This window comes from Camponotus vicinus, unplaced genomic scaffold (assembly GCF_025532165.1).
Source record: "Camponotus vicinus isolate PSW18456_S1 unplaced genomic scaffold, iyCamVici1.0 SCAF_7, whole genome shotgun sequence".
NCBI classification, from domain to species: Eukaryota; Metazoa; Arthropoda; class Insecta; order Hymenoptera; family Formicidae; genus Camponotus; species Camponotus vicinus.
The window spans coordinates 2,643,061-2,663,942 of record NW_028141979.1 but is presented as its reverse complement, the minus strand read 5'-3'; the positions used below and the strand labels follow the sequence as shown (position 1 = coordinate 2,663,942).

At 40.9% G+C, this 20,882-nt stretch overlaps 1 protein-coding gene across 5 annotated transcripts in view; it reads left to right on the top strand.

The window, feature by feature from the left end:
* The window catches only part of LOC145974942 (uncharacterized), a 116,771-nt gene that overhangs the window by 2,770 nt on the left and 93,119 nt on the right, over positions 1-20,882 (top strand). For 4 of the 5 annotated variants that reach the window (XM_083105069.1, XM_083105071.1, XM_083105070.1 and 1 more), the window contains exon 3: positions 11,895-13,223. In XM_083105069.1, the coding sequence (XP_082961195.1) occupies positions 12,800-13,223 (424 nt within the window). In that variant the 5' untranslated portion in view covers positions 11,895-12,799. Of the gene's footprint in view, positions 1-11,894; positions 13,224-13,470; positions 13,692-20,882 lie in introns of those variants that run through there. The other variant, XM_083105072.1, reaches the window with a different exon arrangement.

The window sequence follows — 20,882 nt, the reverse complement described above, 5'->3', positions numbered from 1 at the left end:
GATCCGGCGTGGCTTTTATCACGGCTCGATCACAATAAATTAATAAACACTTCTTTTTTATCCAGGGCCACAAGGCGAGATGGGCCGGCCACGATATTAGAGGTTTATTAATTTATTTTCTCTTTATTAGGCGGCCGCAGTCGCGCCCGTCGGTAATCAGGGATCTGTAATTAGTCGAACATGCTGTCTGTCCATAGCGATTTATGCCGTGCCCCCGGGGGTGATTCCCCCTTCGGCCCTCCGTCTTTCTTCCTTTCACTCCACCGACGCTTCTTCTTCGATTCTCTCACTGGACAATAGCCCGGCACTGCCGTTCCTCTCTCGTCATCCTCTCGCATCTCCCTTCGAGGAAGGACGAATTCTTTGCCTACCTATCGGCACGAGGCATCCTTGAAACCCGTAATTGTCGGCGGAAACCGCGAGGCATAAATGCCGCACTCGTCTGATCAATCACTTTGTTGTTGTAGTTTCAACGCGTTGCTTGGGGAATATTCTTAACTAATATCTAAATGTGTACTCGAGTGAGAGAGGAAAGGCAGGCTTCGGGTAATTGAAGGTTTCTTACAGAAATAATACAAACGCAATTGTGTATCCTATGAATTAATCAGAGGTATCCAATTAAAAGTTTTGCTGTGTAATAGTTGTTGAAGAGCAAATTTGATATTTTTTTGTAATAGATACACCATGATTATTCCTAAAAAGGATTATAATCGTTGAAATTAGTATGAATATAATTATAGAAAGAATAGAAGACTAATTTATTATTAAATTTGAATTTCATTATTTAAATTTGGACCGAAATTATCGACAAAATTTTCGGAGCAATTCATGTCTTATTACTGTGCACGCGTCTCTGGCTCTTTAATTTTTCAACTGTTTAATCTTGAATTTGTTAAACAACATCTTACGCGATAAAGCAATGAAGGTTTCCTACAGAAATAATGCAAACGCAATTGTGTTTCCTATGAATTAATCAGAGGTATCCAATTAAAAGTTTTGCTGTGTAATAGTTGTTGGAGAGCAAATTTAATATTTTTTTTGTAATAGATACACCATAATTATTCCTAAAAAGGATTAATCACGTAACGCATAATCGTTGAAATTAGTATATAATTATAGAAAGAATAGAAGAATAATTTATTATTAAATTTAAATTTCATTATTTAAATTTGGACAGAAATTATCGACAAAATTTTCGGAGTAATTCATGTCTTATTACTGTGCACGCGTCCCTGGCTCTTTAATCTTTCAACTGTTTAATCTTCAATTCGTTAAACAACATCTTACGCAATAAAGCAATAAAGTATGTAGATCGATAACTAAATTTTCACGTCGCTCATCCGCAACGAGCGCGTAACTAAGAATAAAATAAAGATCTCAATATATCAATATTCCCCCCAATTGACACGTGCGATAAGAAAATTATAGGTACGCTATGTACATATTGACCCCCAAAGTGCATCGGAGGTTTAACGAGCGATGCGTCCCGGCAAACACCAGATAAAAATCTTCCCGCGGCAGCACGTTCTTTCGTTGACTAAGTGGTTCGCGGGATGTGAAGGATCTGGTCTCTGTTCGCCGCCTGGCTTGGATTTAAGACCAACGCCTGGCTGTCTGTCAGGGACCACACCTTCTGACCGGCCCCTTGGTTCCATATAAAGCATCTCGCCGAAGTTTCATTATTTTCGCCAAGATTGAAGCACGCAAGGGTGAGACGCGATGAATGTCAAACTCCTTTCGCGATGATATTTATAGCCTGGTATACGAAAAAAAATCACTTTACTTAAAAAAAAGCTAATTTTTATTTCATTTGTATCAGCACAGATTAGCTGGATCTTTTCGAAGATTCAAGTGTGAATTCAGAATCATTTCTTAAATTATTCCAAAGGTGAAACTAAAGAATTAATCGTAACATCGAGAAAATTTAAGTGCAACGCGAAGAAAATTTCCCATGATCCCGGGCCGCTTGTTCAAATTAATATATCGTGTGCGCCGCTTAAAAACGTCCGAACGTAATTGCCTGCAATTTCTCAGCCACTTTGCGGCAATGATGTCTCCGAGACAAAGTACTTCATAACACGGCGGTCTACGCTATAAAAATGAAATTCCACGCTCTTCGCTGGGAAGATCTTTTTTCTCCCGGCGATAACGGTCGCGCATTTTTCTTCGTGAAACCTTAATTCGGACTTCGCGTCCGCGGACCCTTCGCCGTTTTGCGTCCCGCGGACGGCTTATCGTCGGAATGACTTATCGTCCGGGACCAGCCAGCGCGTTTTTGGCGAGCGTGAGTAAGAACGGTGGGACCCGCGCCCATAACAACCTAAATTAAGTTCGTGCCTTCGTCTCTCACCCGTATTTCATTTCCGCCCAGCAGCAGCGGCAGCAGCAGCGGCGACGTTCGTGCCCGAGGACGCTCGTTTTCTCGGGTTTAAGATTACCGCACCTCGTGCGGCAGAGAAACGAGCCTTATACGACGCCGACGCGGACGCCGAGATTTGCAATCGGCGCTGACGCTGATCGCGAACGCGAGATCGACGAGAAATCACCGTCTTCCACTGCCGCTTATCGCGATTTGTACTCGAGAGGCAATCGACATGCGGCAAAAAATCGCAATTATAAGAATGACAGCTGTCACAGTTTCAGTATCTCACAAATTAATTAATTAAATTTTTTAATTAATCAGACATTTAGTTTCTCTCAATCCAGGAATTTAGCAATTACACAGTTGCCTTGTCAATGCTTGAAGTTGAATGGGGTATAAAAATGTGTAAAGTAGAATTAGTACCTTGATAGCCCATTATTTAGACTTTACAAGATAGAGAGACAGTTTTGCATTTATTTACAATTATTGCATCATTGAAGCCTATCTTTTCCGACGATTCAAATTCGCCATATTAATAATCCGTGCCGCGTAAATGTCAAGTATATCTTCGTCGAGATTAAATCTCCTTGCGACTTTTATCGCGCCTCGTTTCGCGATTAAACGTGCACGCGCTGATTGAACGGTTCTCACAATAAGCGTCGCATGCCTTTCTGCCGATTGAGCGCGTGTTTCTTCGTCGTATTTACGATTGTCGGGACTCATAAAACGGGGATCCAGCTACGATAAGATACGCCGTACGACAATCCCGTTCTGCGCCGCCCGATAAGGATGCCATAGACGTTTAGCGGATAAATGGATGTAGATTGAATCGTCAGGCGGACAATTTTGGTTTGGATCGGAGATCGAAGCTGATAAATGATTCATATGCCTCGAAGAATGGACAACCGGATTGGCGAAGCGAATGCTTTTGTATCGATTTGTCTTGTTTTCTGATACACGAATCTACTTTGCAGGTATCATAATGTAATATCATATCATGTATGATTAAACGTTCCATCTCATATCGCAATATTGGAATGGATATAAACAGAATGAGGAGATCTTGATTCAAAGTAGCAAAATCTCTCAATAACTTTATTTTTGATAATCGCGTACTATGTGTAAAAAATCAATGATTGATCGCTATGTGAAACATCATAGAGAACTGTAGGCTTGCCAATGTACAATTTCATCTATAAAGCTAGAGTTCTGTATATAGGATGAACATGAATGAAGCAATCGATGGATTTACAGATCTATGAATTTATGGATATGTGAGCTTCTTTTCTTTGATGATAGATCTCGCAATCTCCGCGCTGCCGGGGATCTATGGACGTAAATTTATGGATTTATTGAGTCATCAATCCATAGATTTATGAATTTGTCGGTAAACATAAGCGATTGATGGATCTATAAATCCATAGCTACATAAATGTAAGGACCCCAATATATTCTATTTATAATAATAAAAAAATATTAAAACCATATGAAAGAAATGAAAGATAATCATACAAGAGTGAATAAAAAAAATCGTTTCCAAGATTACATTATTTTTTTCTGAGTAGAAGGAGAAAAATTACTTTGTAATAAACAGGATACAATGTTGCACGTGAGATAGCCCTTATCAAGGATAGCGGTTTCCCTCGCGCTTTCGCGCATCAAAGTCAAAGCCTATCTCCCGAAATCTTTTCAGAGACCACGCGGTTTTACCTCACGTCGTGTTTGCGTCACATCCTCCGTGAAATGGTTGTGCGTAAAGTCTCAAGGACCGCACACACACGTTGCGCTTGTTCGAGGAAGACGTCGAGAAGACACACGTGTGTGTCTCGGAGTTCTTTTTATGTGTCTCTCTCTCTCTTTCTCATCTCGCGCCGCGGGAGAAGCATTATTATCCTCTCGATAACGGTGAACAAGCGGCAAGGACTCGTAAGAATGAGGGTACCAACGCTATAGAGAGAGTTCGCAGACTTAATTTAGGTTATTACGATGTACGAAACCTCGAATCGGGCGCTATAAGTCATTTCCGACGATAGGCCTGGAGTAAGTATTCGCGCGCGGCCTCCTTTCTCTCTCTCTCTCTTTCCCTTTCTTCTTCCGCATTAATCCTGGTTAAGAAAGTTTTAAGGTGCGCATAAATTTTTTAAAGGGCTCGTTAAGCCGGGCCACTCTCCGGTCCCTCGCTGTAAATAATAACCTTTACATGAGGTTTTAATCCAAGGTTGAGTGCACAATTGCTTTCTACATATTTAAAATACCACGCCGAGTCTCGCAAGTTGCATTCTTATTTGTCTATGTAATCTTGAAATAATCTTTATAAACGTGCTATATTGGGTTTTTCACGGGACGAAGTTAAATCTTGATCTACGCACGTGAATAGATTTATTGTCAGCCAGATAGCCGTATGAAAATATTCGTATACGTGTATACAAAGTGTCGCATCTTCACTTCGAGCATCTTACTCGGCGTATCACGCTATTTCGGTATCGTTAAGTTCATAACGTGAGACGGACGATCGTTTCGGTTGACGTCTATCGAGCGTTTGGGTAAATTCTGACAATCAGCTGCAAATTCAGTCGCGCGTTACGCTCCGTATTCTGTTGGCGCAGGATAATATCGCGAGAGGATGTCGTTTCTGCGACATATGATAATTCGCGAACGTCCGGCCCAACCGTAAACGACTCGTTAAATCGCCAATCCGGGTGTCGTTATAACACCCGTAACGCTTTTACTTCACGTCGCTGATAAGCCCCTATCTATCGTGTTCTTGTATCTACCGAGGATGATTAAACGGGGAGCAGAACGAAAATTTAACAGAACTCTGGATTTTGTACATGTTGGAGTCTCGTGGAGGAGAAATTATTACGCGTCGAGTACATATACATCTTGAATTTAAATTTAGATAACGCATTTTTATTCGCCTCTTTTCGCATAATTGCACCGTCCTACTTCGAGGATATCACGTTTTCCTGGATACGGGTTATTTCTTACTTGGAGCAAATTAAACGGTATACATTTACTGCGGGCGACAAAGCTTGTAACTTGTAATACCGTCAGTTCGGCGAACCGAATTCGATCCTCCGCAAGAGTAACGTCGTTACGCGTTCGGTTACCGGAGGCGATCTCTATCCTGGCAGACCCGAGACCCGAAGCTCGAGGTGGACGAGGATGACGACGATGACGATGACGACGAAGAGAAAGAAGAGAGGAAGAAGAAGCAGGCGGTTATACGCGAGCGTATAAGCAGAGCCGGCATGAAATACGATGAGAGAGTGCCTCGGGTGCGAGACTTATGCTAAGTACACGCACACACGTACGCACACAGACACGCATACATATGTCTCGTCGTGCGTGCATTTTATGTCCGTCCGGTCCTCCGTCTCTTCGTTCCCTCATCTTCGCGAACGCGGCTCCCGTCTTCTACCTGAACGCGCGCGCGGGCATTCTTTATATGGACCTTCGTCGACGAAGCGCGGTAGTACCCGGGGGCATCCGCGACGACACGTCGCCGATGTCGCCGCATCGGTTGGGAATGTCGGGGCGTCTTTCTCGCCGCACATCGATTTATCGTTCGTGCGCGTCGATTAACGGCGAGCCGCGCTGTCAGATTGTGTGCTTTAGAGGCTGAGAAAATGACGAGATTATTTTCATCACTCATTTTCGTGGGACTCGATGGCGAGAGGAAGCTACCGAAAGAATGTGATGAGTTCGTGACATCCTTTGATCAGTTTTGATGTTTTTTTTATTATTTGATTGAATTTTGTTTCTGCAGAAAAAACGAGGGTAAGATGAGAAGTGGCATCCTCGATTCCTCCCGCGTATCATTAAGCGGAGAAAAAAATGATCTCAAGAGAAGTTGCGATACTGCATGCGATCATTAACACAAGAAGCTATATTTTGCACTGGAATCGCAATTTTTCTCATTCCTCCGAGAATATATGACCAATTCGATCAACATGGTTCATTTCGGAGGAAAGTGGTGGCGGCCTGGTATCGGTCGACAATGACATTACTCAAACGGGCCTGACAGACGTATAAAGAGTTAACGACGCCGGCATTACGGCGTATGTGCACGCGAGCATTTGTAAGATCTCGTGGAATGACGGGGGAGGAGAGGTCTCGGGAAGGGGTCCCGCGAGACCCAGAGGCGACGGTCCCCATAACTCATCTTCATCGAGCCGTCAACAGGTCGGTTTCCCGTATGATCCCTGTGTGTATTCTGCAGGATCTTGGGCGACTTCTCGTGCTTATAACTCAAATCACTCAAGCGATTTTGGATTGAAAATATTGAATAATCTGAAACGTGCATCCCTCTTAAAAAAAAATTTTTAGAGAGCGTTAGATTTTTCACCAAACTTTTAGCAGAAAAAGACAGATATCATTAACGAGGCTAAAATATAATTATAATTTAAATAATTTAAATATAAAATTTAAATATAATTATTTTGTAAAAATTTTACTTATTTTAAAAAGAGAAAACATGTAATAATAATGTTATAGGAATGATTGACCAGAATTAAAAGAAGAAATGACATTACTCTCTCTCTCTGGGCTAATTTAATCATTCAGAACGAACGTCCTTGTCGTCGCATGTTCGACAAGGATACAGATATACACGAAAGAAGGAGCGGGATCCTCGAAGTAAACGCGAAGCCGTGTTTCTTTTTATTGGAATACAAGTTTGCCGCGACGAGGCCGTCCGAAACAAAGTAGCGCATTAGCGTTCCTTACGCATGTATTGTTAACGAGCCATGCAAATCGATCCATTCGTTAGCTGAAGTATCAGTCGGTAGCTCTCGTCTCGTCTTTCCATCGTCATGTTTCCGTTCCCTTCAAGCGGCGCGATTTGTCTAGTTGCGTATGCAAACATCGCGCGCTGGGTGAAGACGATTTGTTTAATGACGCTCTAGTCAGCGGTGTCGTATCATCGTGAATGACTGCGCAATCTTCTTGGCAATACTTAATTGCGCCATTTGAACAGCATCGATCATTTTCGCGAATGTCGGGAAAATATTGTCATATATTAACCAAGAAATCTTTCGAATCGAGACACTGAAATAATAGAAGAACTTTGTTAGCAGAAATAATCAGAAGAATTGAATTATAATTAATTTTTAAACATTAATGAGATGAATATTATTAATTCATAATTCGATAATAATCGTGGGAAATGAAACTGTCAACTCTCTTCTTTCTTTTTCGATTAAACATGAGATTCAACAGGTCGCTACTATTTTTTGTCTGCAACCAGCAGCTGTAATGTCATATTAATTTTATATTAATTTCATATTAATTTCATATTAATTTCGTCACCTTTTTATTGTATTAAATTATTAAAATGTATCTATATTTTTTGTAGAATTGCTTAAAGATATATCGATTATATTTACAGGATATATAAAACATTTATAGACACATCTTCGTTCAGAAACTGCACGGTCTTACGATAAAACTAGAATGTACACGCCTCGTTTCAGTGTTACGGGACATTTCGCAGTCTTACGCGTATCGAGAATCGGCGTACGTAAGATACGAGGGGTCGTATAACTCCAATATTGCGCCTCTTCCCGCTCGGGATACGATCTGCGAACGCGATGAGGACGACGCAAGGACACGCGATTCCCGCGGTATATATCGAGCGAAAGCGTGGGCATCTCGGGCCGACCGATTCGCCTCGCTCGTCGCTCGGGTCGCGCATGCTACGGGGACTTGATGCCCCCATGGAAGCGTCCTCCATGTCGCGAAAACGATCGCGTGCCAGTACATGAATTCGGAGCATCCAGTCGGAGAGGAGAGAAAGAGATCTCGTTTAGTCATATGGCACGAGTCTCGCCACGACGCATTCATTATCGTCGCCCGAGTGTATTATATACGCGCCATCGGTGACAATACGCTATGGCAAAACGTATGGCCGGAATTCTCATTGCTAAACGTGTCGCATCTCGGTGTGCTAATTTTGCGTACGACGATGTCTCGGCTAATATTATGCGTCCCCATAGAGGATGCACAGAGATATTAATCTTGTGCGATCTCTTGAGAGATGAATTCGATAAGGTAGTTTAGGACATGTAAGGATACTGTCTTAAATTTTTGATACATGTATGTACATCTCTCAGTATATATATATATATATATTTCAAAAATTTAAGACACTATATGTCCTAAACTACTTTATCGAATTCATTTCAACTCAAGAGATTGCATTAAAAATTATAATTCATATCATTTATAATTATTAAAATTATTAAGTATATTATATAATTATATTATATATATTAAAATTATTAATTATTATAATTATTAAAAATGATAATTTTAATAGGTTTTAAATTAAAATAAATTAAATTAAAATCAAAATAGATTCATAATTAAATAATAAAAAATGTTTTAAATATGTTTTTTGAAAAGTATTGTATATGTAAATAGGAGAAGTTTCTTCTTATGTAAAGTTAGCATTAATATAAAAAAAGAACATTGCGGAATTTTATATTCTATATGCAGTTTGATTAAATAATTTTCAAATCTGTTTTCAATTTGCATTCACACATAAAGATTAGACGCCGATTTGTATTGCGATTAGCGAACAATGAGAGATTTTCGTGTTTATCATACAATACTAATTAACCCCTGACTGCGCCATAAATTGTTGACTTAACCGCGTAATTTCTTATTACCGGGTCCATTAGATCGAGGCAAATGCAGTTTTACGAAAGCTCGTGTAGGATGCCAACGGTATAATTATTCGACGATGTAATGGATATTGCAGGCCCAGTATCTTGAAACTTTACAAGATTGTGATATATTACTCTATGGATTGAGATATTATTCTGTATTCATATCTCACATTTAGCGCTAAGCCGTGGGTGTTGCGATCCTGGCTTTTATGAAGATCACGTTCAATGTTATCGTAGAATCGCACAATCCCACTTAACGCTATATGTTATACAATATACTATACAGTACAAGGTATTAAAATATTGCTCGAGAGAAGCAATCTTCGTAGAATTCAATATGCAACAAATCTTTCTAATATTAATTCCAACGTTATTCAAGCGAGTATAAAATTATGTTATAGATGATAATTTTCTCTGTTGCTTGAGCAAGAAAATTAATCGACCGAAGGCAAGCAATTTTAGATTTTTATACACGAGAGGAATCGCATTTAGAGAATATATTATTCGAGATACACATCCTTCTTAATTTTAAATAACACATTTAAAGTCTAGCAAATTTCTTTTGGAGCAGCCTGTATTTCCGTTTCTCTTTATCTTAAAAGGCGTAGGCAAATCTCTAGGACTTCTATCATAAAGATCGTTTCTACGAACGTTCGAAACTCGAGACCGTGTCTAGTCGATGTGTTGCAAAAGACAAGAATCTTGCTGAATCCACACCCAAGTTGCGAAAGTGAATAATATCGCGACACACGAATATTCCGCGAAAATTATGATGTACCATAAGTGACGACACCATACGTCACGCTCCAGCCAATAGTCACGCCGCGTCGCGTCGAAACTATCATCGTAAAATAAGAGAGGACGAGACGCGCGCGTTGTCGTCCACCTACGAAGTCGTTGTCCAAGTCGAGCCATTAACTTTTTTCATGGGCTCGTTAGGCCGGATTCTCACCGTTTCGTGGGTGATACTTGGAGGAGAGCCGTTGTAACGCTCGGCATTATCGATCGCCATCAATTACAAACCATCCGAGATCGCCCGAGATCGTTAAGCCAGTGTCGATTAGATCGTTTAACCCTCGCCGCTTTCTCGCCCGACGATGTCGATCGGCACGTTCGTAAATTGGTATAGTGTTAGAAATATCGCAGATGCCAAATGAGATATTAGTTTTTTTGCGGCACATTTTAGTAGCTAAGTCACGCATTAAAACGAATCAGATGACATTAAAAAGGATAAAAGATGAAAGTTTTATCTACTTGTAAATTCAAAAGTGATTAAAAGAATTAAAATTGATATAAGAAAAATCATTCTTGTATATCAAATATTTTAAATATATATTATAATATTTTTTTTATATAATTATTAATTTGTTTAAAATTTATTTTTTTCAGGGTGAATTCGAGAAATAGAAATAAAACAGATGTAAAGTAGACTAGAAAGCAAAAAATATAGAACAAATTATTTATCAAAAGATTCTCTATGTATATTTACAAACTTTTATAAATTTTTGAATTTGTAATTTGAGAATTATTTTTTTCAATTAATATATTTTAAAATTCTTGTCAATGTCATTCTTAAAATGAAAAATTGAAAATTTTATCGTGGATACGATTATTTCGCGAATTTTTCAGACGTCAATCAACCGCGGCAGTTTTCCTTCTCACTTTTTTTTGCAATAATTCCGCGCGATGTAAACGGAATCAACGACGCGAACGTGTCGCGGGTATTCTCCAGGTGCGTGCGCGCGTACCTGCGTGCCTGCGTACCACGCGTGCACCTTTTCGCTCGTTCACTGCCATTCCCGGGTAAGATTTCTCTCCCCTCCGTCTCTCGCTCGCACGTACACGCGTGCACGGGCGCGTGTACCATCGTCACGGACACGCGGCCACTCACACGTTCGCAGGCCCTCCTCATCTCTCTCTCCCTCTCGGTCCACCGCGTTCTCTAAGGCGACTTACGCCTACACGTTGTAGTTGCAGCATCCACACTTAGCCCTCCTCAGTCCAGCGCGTGCCTCCACGCGACCAACCACCACTGCTCGACCACTGCTCTCTCACTCTCGCGCGGTGGCGAATCTTAATGCACGTCCGCCTGACAAGTTCGCGCTGACAGTGCTTTTGGCAGCGTCTGCTAGATCGTGCGAGTGATGAAACGATGCACTCCAGTGTCTTGTGCATACGTGTCTTGCGTGCGGAGGAGATTAAATGAGATGTGTCGGGTGGCTGTTATGACGAATGTTATCGACGCTTTCTAACGGTATAATTGGATAAGTGTTGGTGAAACTGAATAAAAAAGCCTCGATATCTTTTTTCATAATATTCATATGCAAAACGGAGTAACGGTATATTGGATTAGGGGATTTAAATTTGTTCGAAGCTGAGTGACAGCTGAACATTTTTCAATTTCTCCCTTTTGAACAGAGGGGCATTTTTCTCTGCAAAACGAGAATTAAAATTAACGTGTTTCTGATATCGGAGTGACAGTATATCAGTTTTGCATAATTAAGCCTTAAGAGGGACACGAACGGTATTAATGTTCTCCGATAGTGCGGAATAATTTAATAAATATTCACAACTGCGTTCTTTGAAATTTTTTTGCCTCTTGGAATGCAGACATATCATGATTGCATAATTGTTAAGTTACCCAATGAATGTCGAATAAATTTAATTTGTTAGACGAGCCATCGTTAGGTAGATAAGTTGGTTTACAAAGTTCATGCGATGTTTGGAGTGACTTGCTATGTTTTGCGATAATTACGCAATTTTCCAGTGAATTAATATATTTTAAAGATGTAACATATGTTTAGCGCGTAACAATATTTTACGTACAATGAATTTCAGTAAAAATATGTTTGCTTTTTTAGACATTTAAGTCGTATGCGATGGCGTACAGTGATGCGAATGAGCAATCCTGAGACTCCTGATTTTATCGAGACGAGCAGACTGGCTAGAGAGAATTCACGTTCGATCGTTTGGAGGTTCGATCGGAACCAGTTGATGATCGAGGCGTGGATAGAGCGCGCGGTTTCGTTGACGATCGCATTCGACATCTGGTCTCATCAGGGCGACGATAAAACGTCGCAAGAAGAGGACGACGGCAGTTTATCGATTCGTCGATCGATCGGGAAACGTCGCGCTTGTTCTTCACGAAAGGTAGAACGTTGGCACGCGGATTGGAAATCGGTGAGCGTGGGTCGACATCGACGGCGCCAACCTGTTGCTCGAGATCGGACTCGTTTCCATTTAGAGGACTCCGGGTGTCCAGCCTGCGCCGCCACCGTGGGACCCGTCCTCGATTCGGCGAGCCAGGAATTAATCAACCGAACCGGCGAACATTCGAGTGCCCGACTTCTGATTAACGCCCGAGAACGTGTCTTTATCGAAGACTGCGGAGCCAGCGATTGATCCCGGCTACTTCTGATTAAAGGGGCGTCCTTCTGGAAGAGCTTGTTGTCGATAGCAGGTCTTCAAGATATGTCCTCGTCTTGAAACTGAAAATTAATCAATTGGTGATTAAACACTTTCTTATCAAATAAGAACTCTTATTAAGATTATGGAATCGGCGAGAAATTCTTGAGATAAATCGTCGATTCAAGATCTGAAATTAATGAAAAACGAGCTCGTATTCGAATCTCTGATTAATATCGAACAAAAGAGCTAACTTTCTGTGAAAAATTATATCACTGAGTGAACATCGAAAAGACAGACCCTGCGATTCATATTGAAGATCAAGATCAATGTGACGACGAGGTGAAGCGAACGTCTCAAGATGCCTAGTTACTCGCTAATTAGTTTTATGGTCCTCTGGGCCAGCTTGTCGCTGGCGAGCTTCTCGACGAAGGAGCTGCTGGAGTGTCGGGCGAACTTGACGGCGGCGATCAAAAACGACACAATGTTCCTGGGCAAGGTGCGCCAGTCGGACTACATCTTCACGGGAAAGATCAAGGAGCTGCGACAGGAGGGGCGGGTGCTGCATGCGCGCGTCAAGCGGGCCATCAAGGGCGCATTGAACGCCACCGTCGATCTCACCGTGAACAACACCTGCGGCAGCTACATCAGACGCGGCTACACCGGCATCTTCATGGCACGTCGAGGCGGCAGCGATGCGCGACACATCGGCAAAATCGTCATGCACTTTGGTCCGGTACCGCTTACACTTGCCAATCTCGACAGGCTGAACGCTGCCGTTAAAGGTGAGTTTGCGAGTTTTCTGTAAAAAAAAATGTAGAATAATTTTGTACAATTTAGGAGAATTTTTTCCCAAATGATTCCTTTCTCTAAGGTTTTGGAAAGTTAAGTTTGCAGAATTATTTTGGGAACGTTTTTCGAGAATATAAAAATTTTTAGAAATTTCTATTTTTTACTCTTCGTATACAGTTTAGGAGGAAAAAAGGGGAATTTATATTCACGATGATTCTCATCTTTTTGCATAATATGCAGTATTCTCTTACAAGAATCATGCGTGAGCGTGTTGACACGCAATGCATTGTACGCACGTGGGTGGATAAAACACGTCAGACGTTAGCATTCAAGGTCTACTGGACAATCGCCTCGACAAAAGCAAGAAATCTCGAAACAGTTGAAATATCTTTTTGTAAGTGCGAAAATTAATGTCCAGCCTATAAAATAGGCTAAAAATACGCGATATTTTAACTGTTTGATTCACATCATTTAAATTCATAATAAATAACTATAATCGGCAATATTTCTTATAATAATATTGCAGATAAAAGATTATTGCTTTCCATATTTTTTTCGTTCAGTCTACGAATTATTTATCGTCGCAAAATTGCATTGAAGTTTCACGATATTTTACATGTCGAAGGTTAAAATCTCGATGAAAAAGCACGGCTCGCGAGAAGATTTGATTCATGCCCCGAGAATTATTAAATCGCCGTCGTTTCGCAGCCACGCATACAAGTCATGCCCCTTTTCATCGCGTTAATCGCGTTAAATAAAGCGACGCACATTACAAATAAGTTACGACTATAATTTAATTCCTTTACGATCCAGGAGGACGCTTAATTCCTCCCTCGGGGCCAATGATATCGTTCCGGTGTGATGTACCCCGTCGGTCGCCGGGATTGTTTCGTGGACTATTAAAGAAATTAATGTAGGAATTATAAGGCTGGCTTCTCGAAGCAATATCGCGTTGCCCAAAGTAACGGGGAGCCGTGATTTATTTAATAAGCGGAGATTAAGTGCGGCTTCTCTCCTTTCTCTCTTTTTATCTCCTGTTGCTCGGATCCCCTCGTCTTTTTGTTCCGAGATCGGTTTACGGTCGAACGTCGCGCGACGATGTCAACGACGCGATACGACGACGTTGATGAATAAAAGTCCCGTGCCGGGTCCCCCGCGGCTAATCGTTTAATCTCAATAACTCACAATGCCGCCTGAACCGACAAGGCTATCGCGTCGCTTTCCTCGAGAGATCCCTGCTCCGTTTCCCGGTCATTTGCAAGTCGATCGGCTCCGTAAAGTGTCGTCGATCTTTGACGGAAGCCGTCGTATATAATTAGAAGTTTTTCCGGCGGTACCCGCGGGGCTCGATTCGAGTTAACGAGGAGTTTAGCTCGCCATCCCGAGCGCCAAGCGTCAATCAGAGGACACGGAAGCGCCCGTGTTTTGCAATACGTAATGAAAGAGTGGAAGCCGCCGAGAAAATCGCCACTCTCGTTCGCGCAAGGCGCAAAGTGCAAGATCGATTATCCTTTCCGCGATATAATATCGTATCTGAGATATTTTCGTGGGAAATACGCGTAGAACGAGATTTTCTCTGAATTTTTCTGTCAAGACATCTTTTATCAAATGCTTTAACAAAAAAAATTAATGTTGAGATTATTATTAAATTGAGATTTAATCGCAAAAATATTTGCATAAAGAACGCAAAAACTGAGATCGATATTAATTTTGCGAGAAATGCTGGGCATGCTTGTCAACTTTCGTTCCTTTCCCGTCAATCTTATCACACGTTTGGTTCGATTGGACGTCGATTTTCTGAAATCGACGATTCGTTATCTGCTGAATCGTGATGCCACAATGGCGATGAGAATTTATATGCCGCGATTCGCACGCAAATTTCACCCGTGGGAGGAATTATGATACCCTCGAGCACACGTGCGCGCTTCTTCAGCGCTATCAATCTCTTCCTGGTACGTAATTTTCGCAAAAGTCCCGCGCGTTACGTACCAAGAGAGATAACAACGCTGCTCTCGATTAAGTTGCAGGCCTCCTCTTATCAGCGAGATAGCGTACTTCTGGCGATAGCTCGAAGCTACCGTTGTCATTGCGGTTTGCCACTCGCAGATTGCAACATCGCGAATGGAGAAACTTGTATTCTGTAGATAGACTAAATTTAAATAGCTGCAGATATTGTTCTCAACATACGTATATTAATTCTCTGTTTTTTAGAATCTTGATTAAAAAAATTAAAAAATTGTATCTATATTTGTGAGTCTTTTAGCTTTTCGCGCACAAAAGTACCTTTAATTTATGGGAAGAGCAGGTATCGCGCGCGCGTCCACCTTCGCGGTACCGAATACCGTAATTATGGCACGGCCGGCGAAGCTGCACCTGGTCGCCCACGTTCGCGTTGTACCGCGTCTCACTTGACGCCCGTTCCCGTCGCGGCGGCAGGACGCGGCGTTTTCTCCGCGCCGCGGATCCCGAGATCCGATTCAAGCTTCCCGCACGTCGAGTCGCTTCTCTCAGGGGGATAAGCATAATACGGCGTCGGCCCACGCGTCCTGCCAGTCTGCGCAGCCAACACAGGCACGCCCAGTCACATAACTGCCCAGGTGTGCCTGATTTCGAGGACTTCTTTCTCCCCGTCGTCCTGCCAAAGATAGACGAATTAAAAGCTATTGACGAGAGAAGTCACCTTGCGAAACCGTCTCATAACTCGCTTGATTATATAATGTACTACATGAATACTAATTAAAAATCCTTCTCGGTTGACACTCTGGATTGATCACCGCAATCATATTGCATTGTGAGAAATTACGTGTAATTTTTTTCTTACATAGAATTTAAATGTGTCGAGCTCTAAAGAATATTATCAATGCACAAAATAGATGCGGTAAATGAATAGCAGAAAAATCTTAGAATATATATACCAGAAGGATCATATTCAATCTATTAAAGGAAATGCATAGAGACTTTGTGCGTTAGATTCGTCTGTGCGGAGAGTATCCCAAGGGAGGGGGAGGATAGAGGGAGAGAAGTCCCATTAATTTTTCATTGTACGTGCCACGTGTCCGGAAAAAAGTCGATAATAGATCTCCGATTGAGCCCATTGCGCGACCATTGTTACGATCCGATGCGGCGCGGTCGGCACCGATTTCAAAACAGTAATTATCCTCGCCCACGCGCCGACTAGTATGAAATGAGCCGCGTGCCTCGCGATCACGATCGTCACGATCCTCGCGATCAATGATATCTCGGGCCGTAGTGGATCGCGTAATGGACCGAGGAAACTAGTCGGAAGTATAACGGTGGCTGGGAATCGTTCGTCAGGGTCGTGCGTTCCCTCGAATCGCATACGTCGGTCGGTGCAGCGTGAAATTAACGATACTTATGCTCCATTAATTAGCGTCGCGCATAATTCATGAACGGTCGATCGCGCGTTCTCGACCATGCCTCGCGGTAGGATAGCTATAGATTCGCTCGATTACAGACCTTTCGACCTTCCCTACTATTTTACCGATCTCGAATTCTCGATCTTATTCATTTTTTTCGCGCTGTCAAATTAATAACAGTCCATTATCGCGGGAATCGTTATCTTTTGATAAATTTTTCAATGTACGGCGCATGTCGCATTCTCCGCGGAGTATTATCGGTGTCTCCGGGGAAACAGTAAATGAAAAGCAGAAGGAGACATGAAAGAGATCGATAAGTCACGCTTCATTAATTTCCCTCGCGTTATAATTTGTAGTCAATGGCGAGTGCGTTTTTAAGATATTATAGTTGGAACACGTACGGAGCAGTTACCGATCATAATTTTAGCACGTTTTAGCCATTAATAATTCATCAGCGAATTCCGATTACGGGTGAAATTAAAAAAAAAGTGGCAGAGCGCGTAGATCAGGTTAAGTGGAAACCGGCCGAGACGTTTTGTATAGCGCCGCGACGAATAAAAGTCGATACACGGCGACGGTCTAATTTAGCGCGAATTATTAGACAGTGGTCCGACAGAGTAGACAGACCCCGATGGTTTCGCGAACTAATTTATCGTCGAGTCAACAATACCGACGGTTATAATTAGTCGCGTGTCGAAGCGCCCGGTATAGTTATCGACCATAATTTCAGTCATTAATAATTCATTCGGCGAGACGCCATTCGGTGACCAATAACGCGAGAAGCTGCGCTCAGCTGTAGCTCAGCATGCATGATGAAATTGGATAAAAATGAGATGATACCCCTCTTCTAAACAGAATCGGGGCGAATAAAAATCAGCGTGCGGATTGACATTCCAATTTAGCGCAAATAATGAGATAGTGATTTGTGCGTTGTAAAACATGAGCAGCCACTGGTGATTATGTAAATGAATTGCCTTTGATTTATTCGTAAGATATTCATTAATTATTTCCATCAAACTCTCATACACGTAACGACATCTCCTTGAAGCTGACTGTATAACGGTAAATTTTATGTAAAAAAATGTCAAATGCATGTACAATATTAAATTCCGAGGGGAATGTCTGAAATTCTGATTTCTATTTGCTCGTGTAATCTTTACGATTGATGTAAGAGCTTTCGTCCAATCAGGCCGTTGAATATCATACATTCATGTTCGCCTACGTATAACTATCAGTTTCTACGTTTCACTTCTCGCGGTTTTCTTCAGACACGAATCGCAAATGTTCTAGAACATAAGGCGTTACTATCTCCGATTTAATCGTGACGCGAGAATATACTACGTGCGCCACGCGTCTCATTTATTCTTACGAACCCCTCTGAATTGCTTTAACACATTTAAGCCTGTACATTTTATACGGATTGACTGCCATAAAGAATCTAACGATAAATTATTGTGAAAACACGATGCAATTTCGTATTCTTTTTCCACAGGCAAAAGGCATATTAAACTATTTTTCTATTGCATTCGTCAAAATTCATCAATTTTAAGGAAATTTGTAATTTCTTTCGAATTTTAACGAGGAAGTATTTGGGAAAATCAATTTCCCAAAATATTAATAAGCGTGATATCAACGATAAATTTAAGTAACGTATAAAATTTCGAAAAATTTCTGATTTATTATCTTGTTTTTAAGTGTAACTCGTTTTGTCTTTTCTTTTACATACGTGCAGTTGCGTGAAACATATGTCATTTGCGCCGGGGTAAGGTATCTAGGACCGGTCTTGCCACTGTCACGATATCCGTATTTATCGGTAATTGCGATTTATAACGGCAGCCCTTGGTGCATGGTGTGTCATTTGTCGCCTCTCGATTTGCGAACCCGGGACAGCGAAGCGCGAGTTTCGCGCGACATCAAAGACGCGTTGCTAATCTAATAATCGAGTAATATCCTCTCACGGTGAAAGCAAACGTATTTCGTTCGCACGCACCTCGGCGAATCGGCAAGCATAAATATTGTGATCCGGATTCACGAGTCGAAGTGTGCAACATCGACGATAATTATTGAACCTGATCTCGAAAATATCGTTATACGTGCGATGATATTATATGAATGCGACATATATTTTACTTAAAAAAAAAAAAAACATATCATATATGTCGAAGCGCATGATGTTAAATTTTAAAAGTGACAAATATTTCAAATTTTTAAATTTTTTATCAACTTTTTTCGTTCTCTAATTTGACATGATATTAGTTGCATAATTCGATCAGATAAATACTGAATGTCAAATACTTAATTTTTTATATATCTCCTCGGTTAATCCATTTATCTGATTGTAATCCTACTAGTAATCTAGTTCACCTTTACCAGTTTCTACCATTACCTCTTCGTCTACTACAGCGCAGCACGAATCGCATCGCGAATTATTACTCATCGATAATCCCCGCGTCTAATGCTTTCTTCGAGTACATATGAACCCCAAGCATCAAGCGTGCACAATTCACCTATAATATTTCGCCGCGTGTGGGTGGGATTAAATTCCTTCCTCTATCTCGGCGGAATAAATTTGTCGGTCGATCCTTAATTTCGAATCGCTCGCCATCTCGGGGGTCGCCGATTAGAATTTACAATGTACATACTTTATACGTGCATTCGCGTCATCTGTCACCGGGGCACAACGCGGAGACCGGGAGGCTTATATGCCACGGAGGCCGATTCCGAGGGGATTAGTCGGCTTGTTGCGCTCACGGTTGTTGCAGCGGAGCTTTACCATCGGCGGCTTTTCCCCCGGATGGCTTGTGTTGCTCTTGCTCGGATGGTTGGTGGTAGGCGGCTGATTGCGCGGCCGTGAGAGCAGCCTGCATTATGCACGCTTTGTAAACCGAGCCGCTGAAAAATTAGTCGCGCGCGCAAAGTGCGCCGGGTAACTCAATACAGAAGGGACAAAACAGCCCAAAGCCGACACAGATACGATGTCCACATTTGCTTCTACCAATCTATTACTCGAACAACCTGGAATTGATTTTTTCTCAACGAAAATATCGAAAAATGCATGGAGTTTCGAGATAAAAGGAAATTTTGTGACAAACTTGAGAATATATATACAAAAAACAATTTATTTAATTAATTTGATTCAAATTCATTAAGATAAGAATTTTTTTATTATAATTAATTTTAATCTATAATTTTTATTATAATTAATTTTAATTTTATTATAATTAATTTTAATCCAGAGTTTGATATATCGATTGTGTAGGATTAAAATTGTAATGATTTTATATTAATTTATAATAATGAAAAAGAGTTGGAGAATTAGCCGAATGTAATTTCTAGCCGAATGAAAATCGATTTGCCGGTTATGGAGTAAGAAATTGCGTGCAGTACATTACAACTCGTGTGTAGCTATCATCTCTTTCTCATTAACGAATAAGTAGGTGTAAAATCCGCATGGAGTTTACGAGTACTACCGCTTCGTTTGTCTAACGAGAAATATTATTTAATATCACCATGCAGATCGTAAATCGTTCCTTGCTTCGCCTGCGAAAATTCGCGAGAAATACTAGTTTATAATTATCTAAAAATTAATTTCTGTCCTAAATTCTAATCCGCTATCATATCGTCGCTCTTGCGTAATTCGGTCACTCTATTTCGGATCGACCACACGCCTGGTTATTTTCATAAGTGCTTCGCACCACGACATTCTCGTTTTCCGTTTTGACTTGGAATAAAAAAAAAGACGAAAAAAGACGCGCTTCCGCATGTTGAAGTCACGATCGTCCCCATCTTTTCAGTCAATAAAAGCTTTTAACGCCCTGGCCATAATTCGAGGTTGCGAGATGGAATAGGAAAGATATCTTTGAAAATTCCGCGTTCACGTCAATATTACCTCAGATAATGTTGTTATAAATGCAATGTTGAATATTTGGATGCAGTTACTTATGTAGAAAAATATCTAGAAAGAAAAATAATTATGGAAGATATCTTTTTAAGCAAAAATAATTTAGATTGCGTGTTGAATTTTTTTCAATATATCTATCTATTTTCTAAATTCCTTTAAAGCTTTTTGAAATTTTAAATTTTTAAATTTTGTGATACATGGATATCTTGTATATTTGTGAAAATTTGAATTACAATTTAGATACAGTTACTAGAAAATATCAAACTATATGAAGAATTAGACGCAACATTTAGATATTTTCTTTTTAAATGTCCACGTTGATATTATAGGTGATCGTTCGCGCGATGAATACAATAATCCGATCGTATATAATA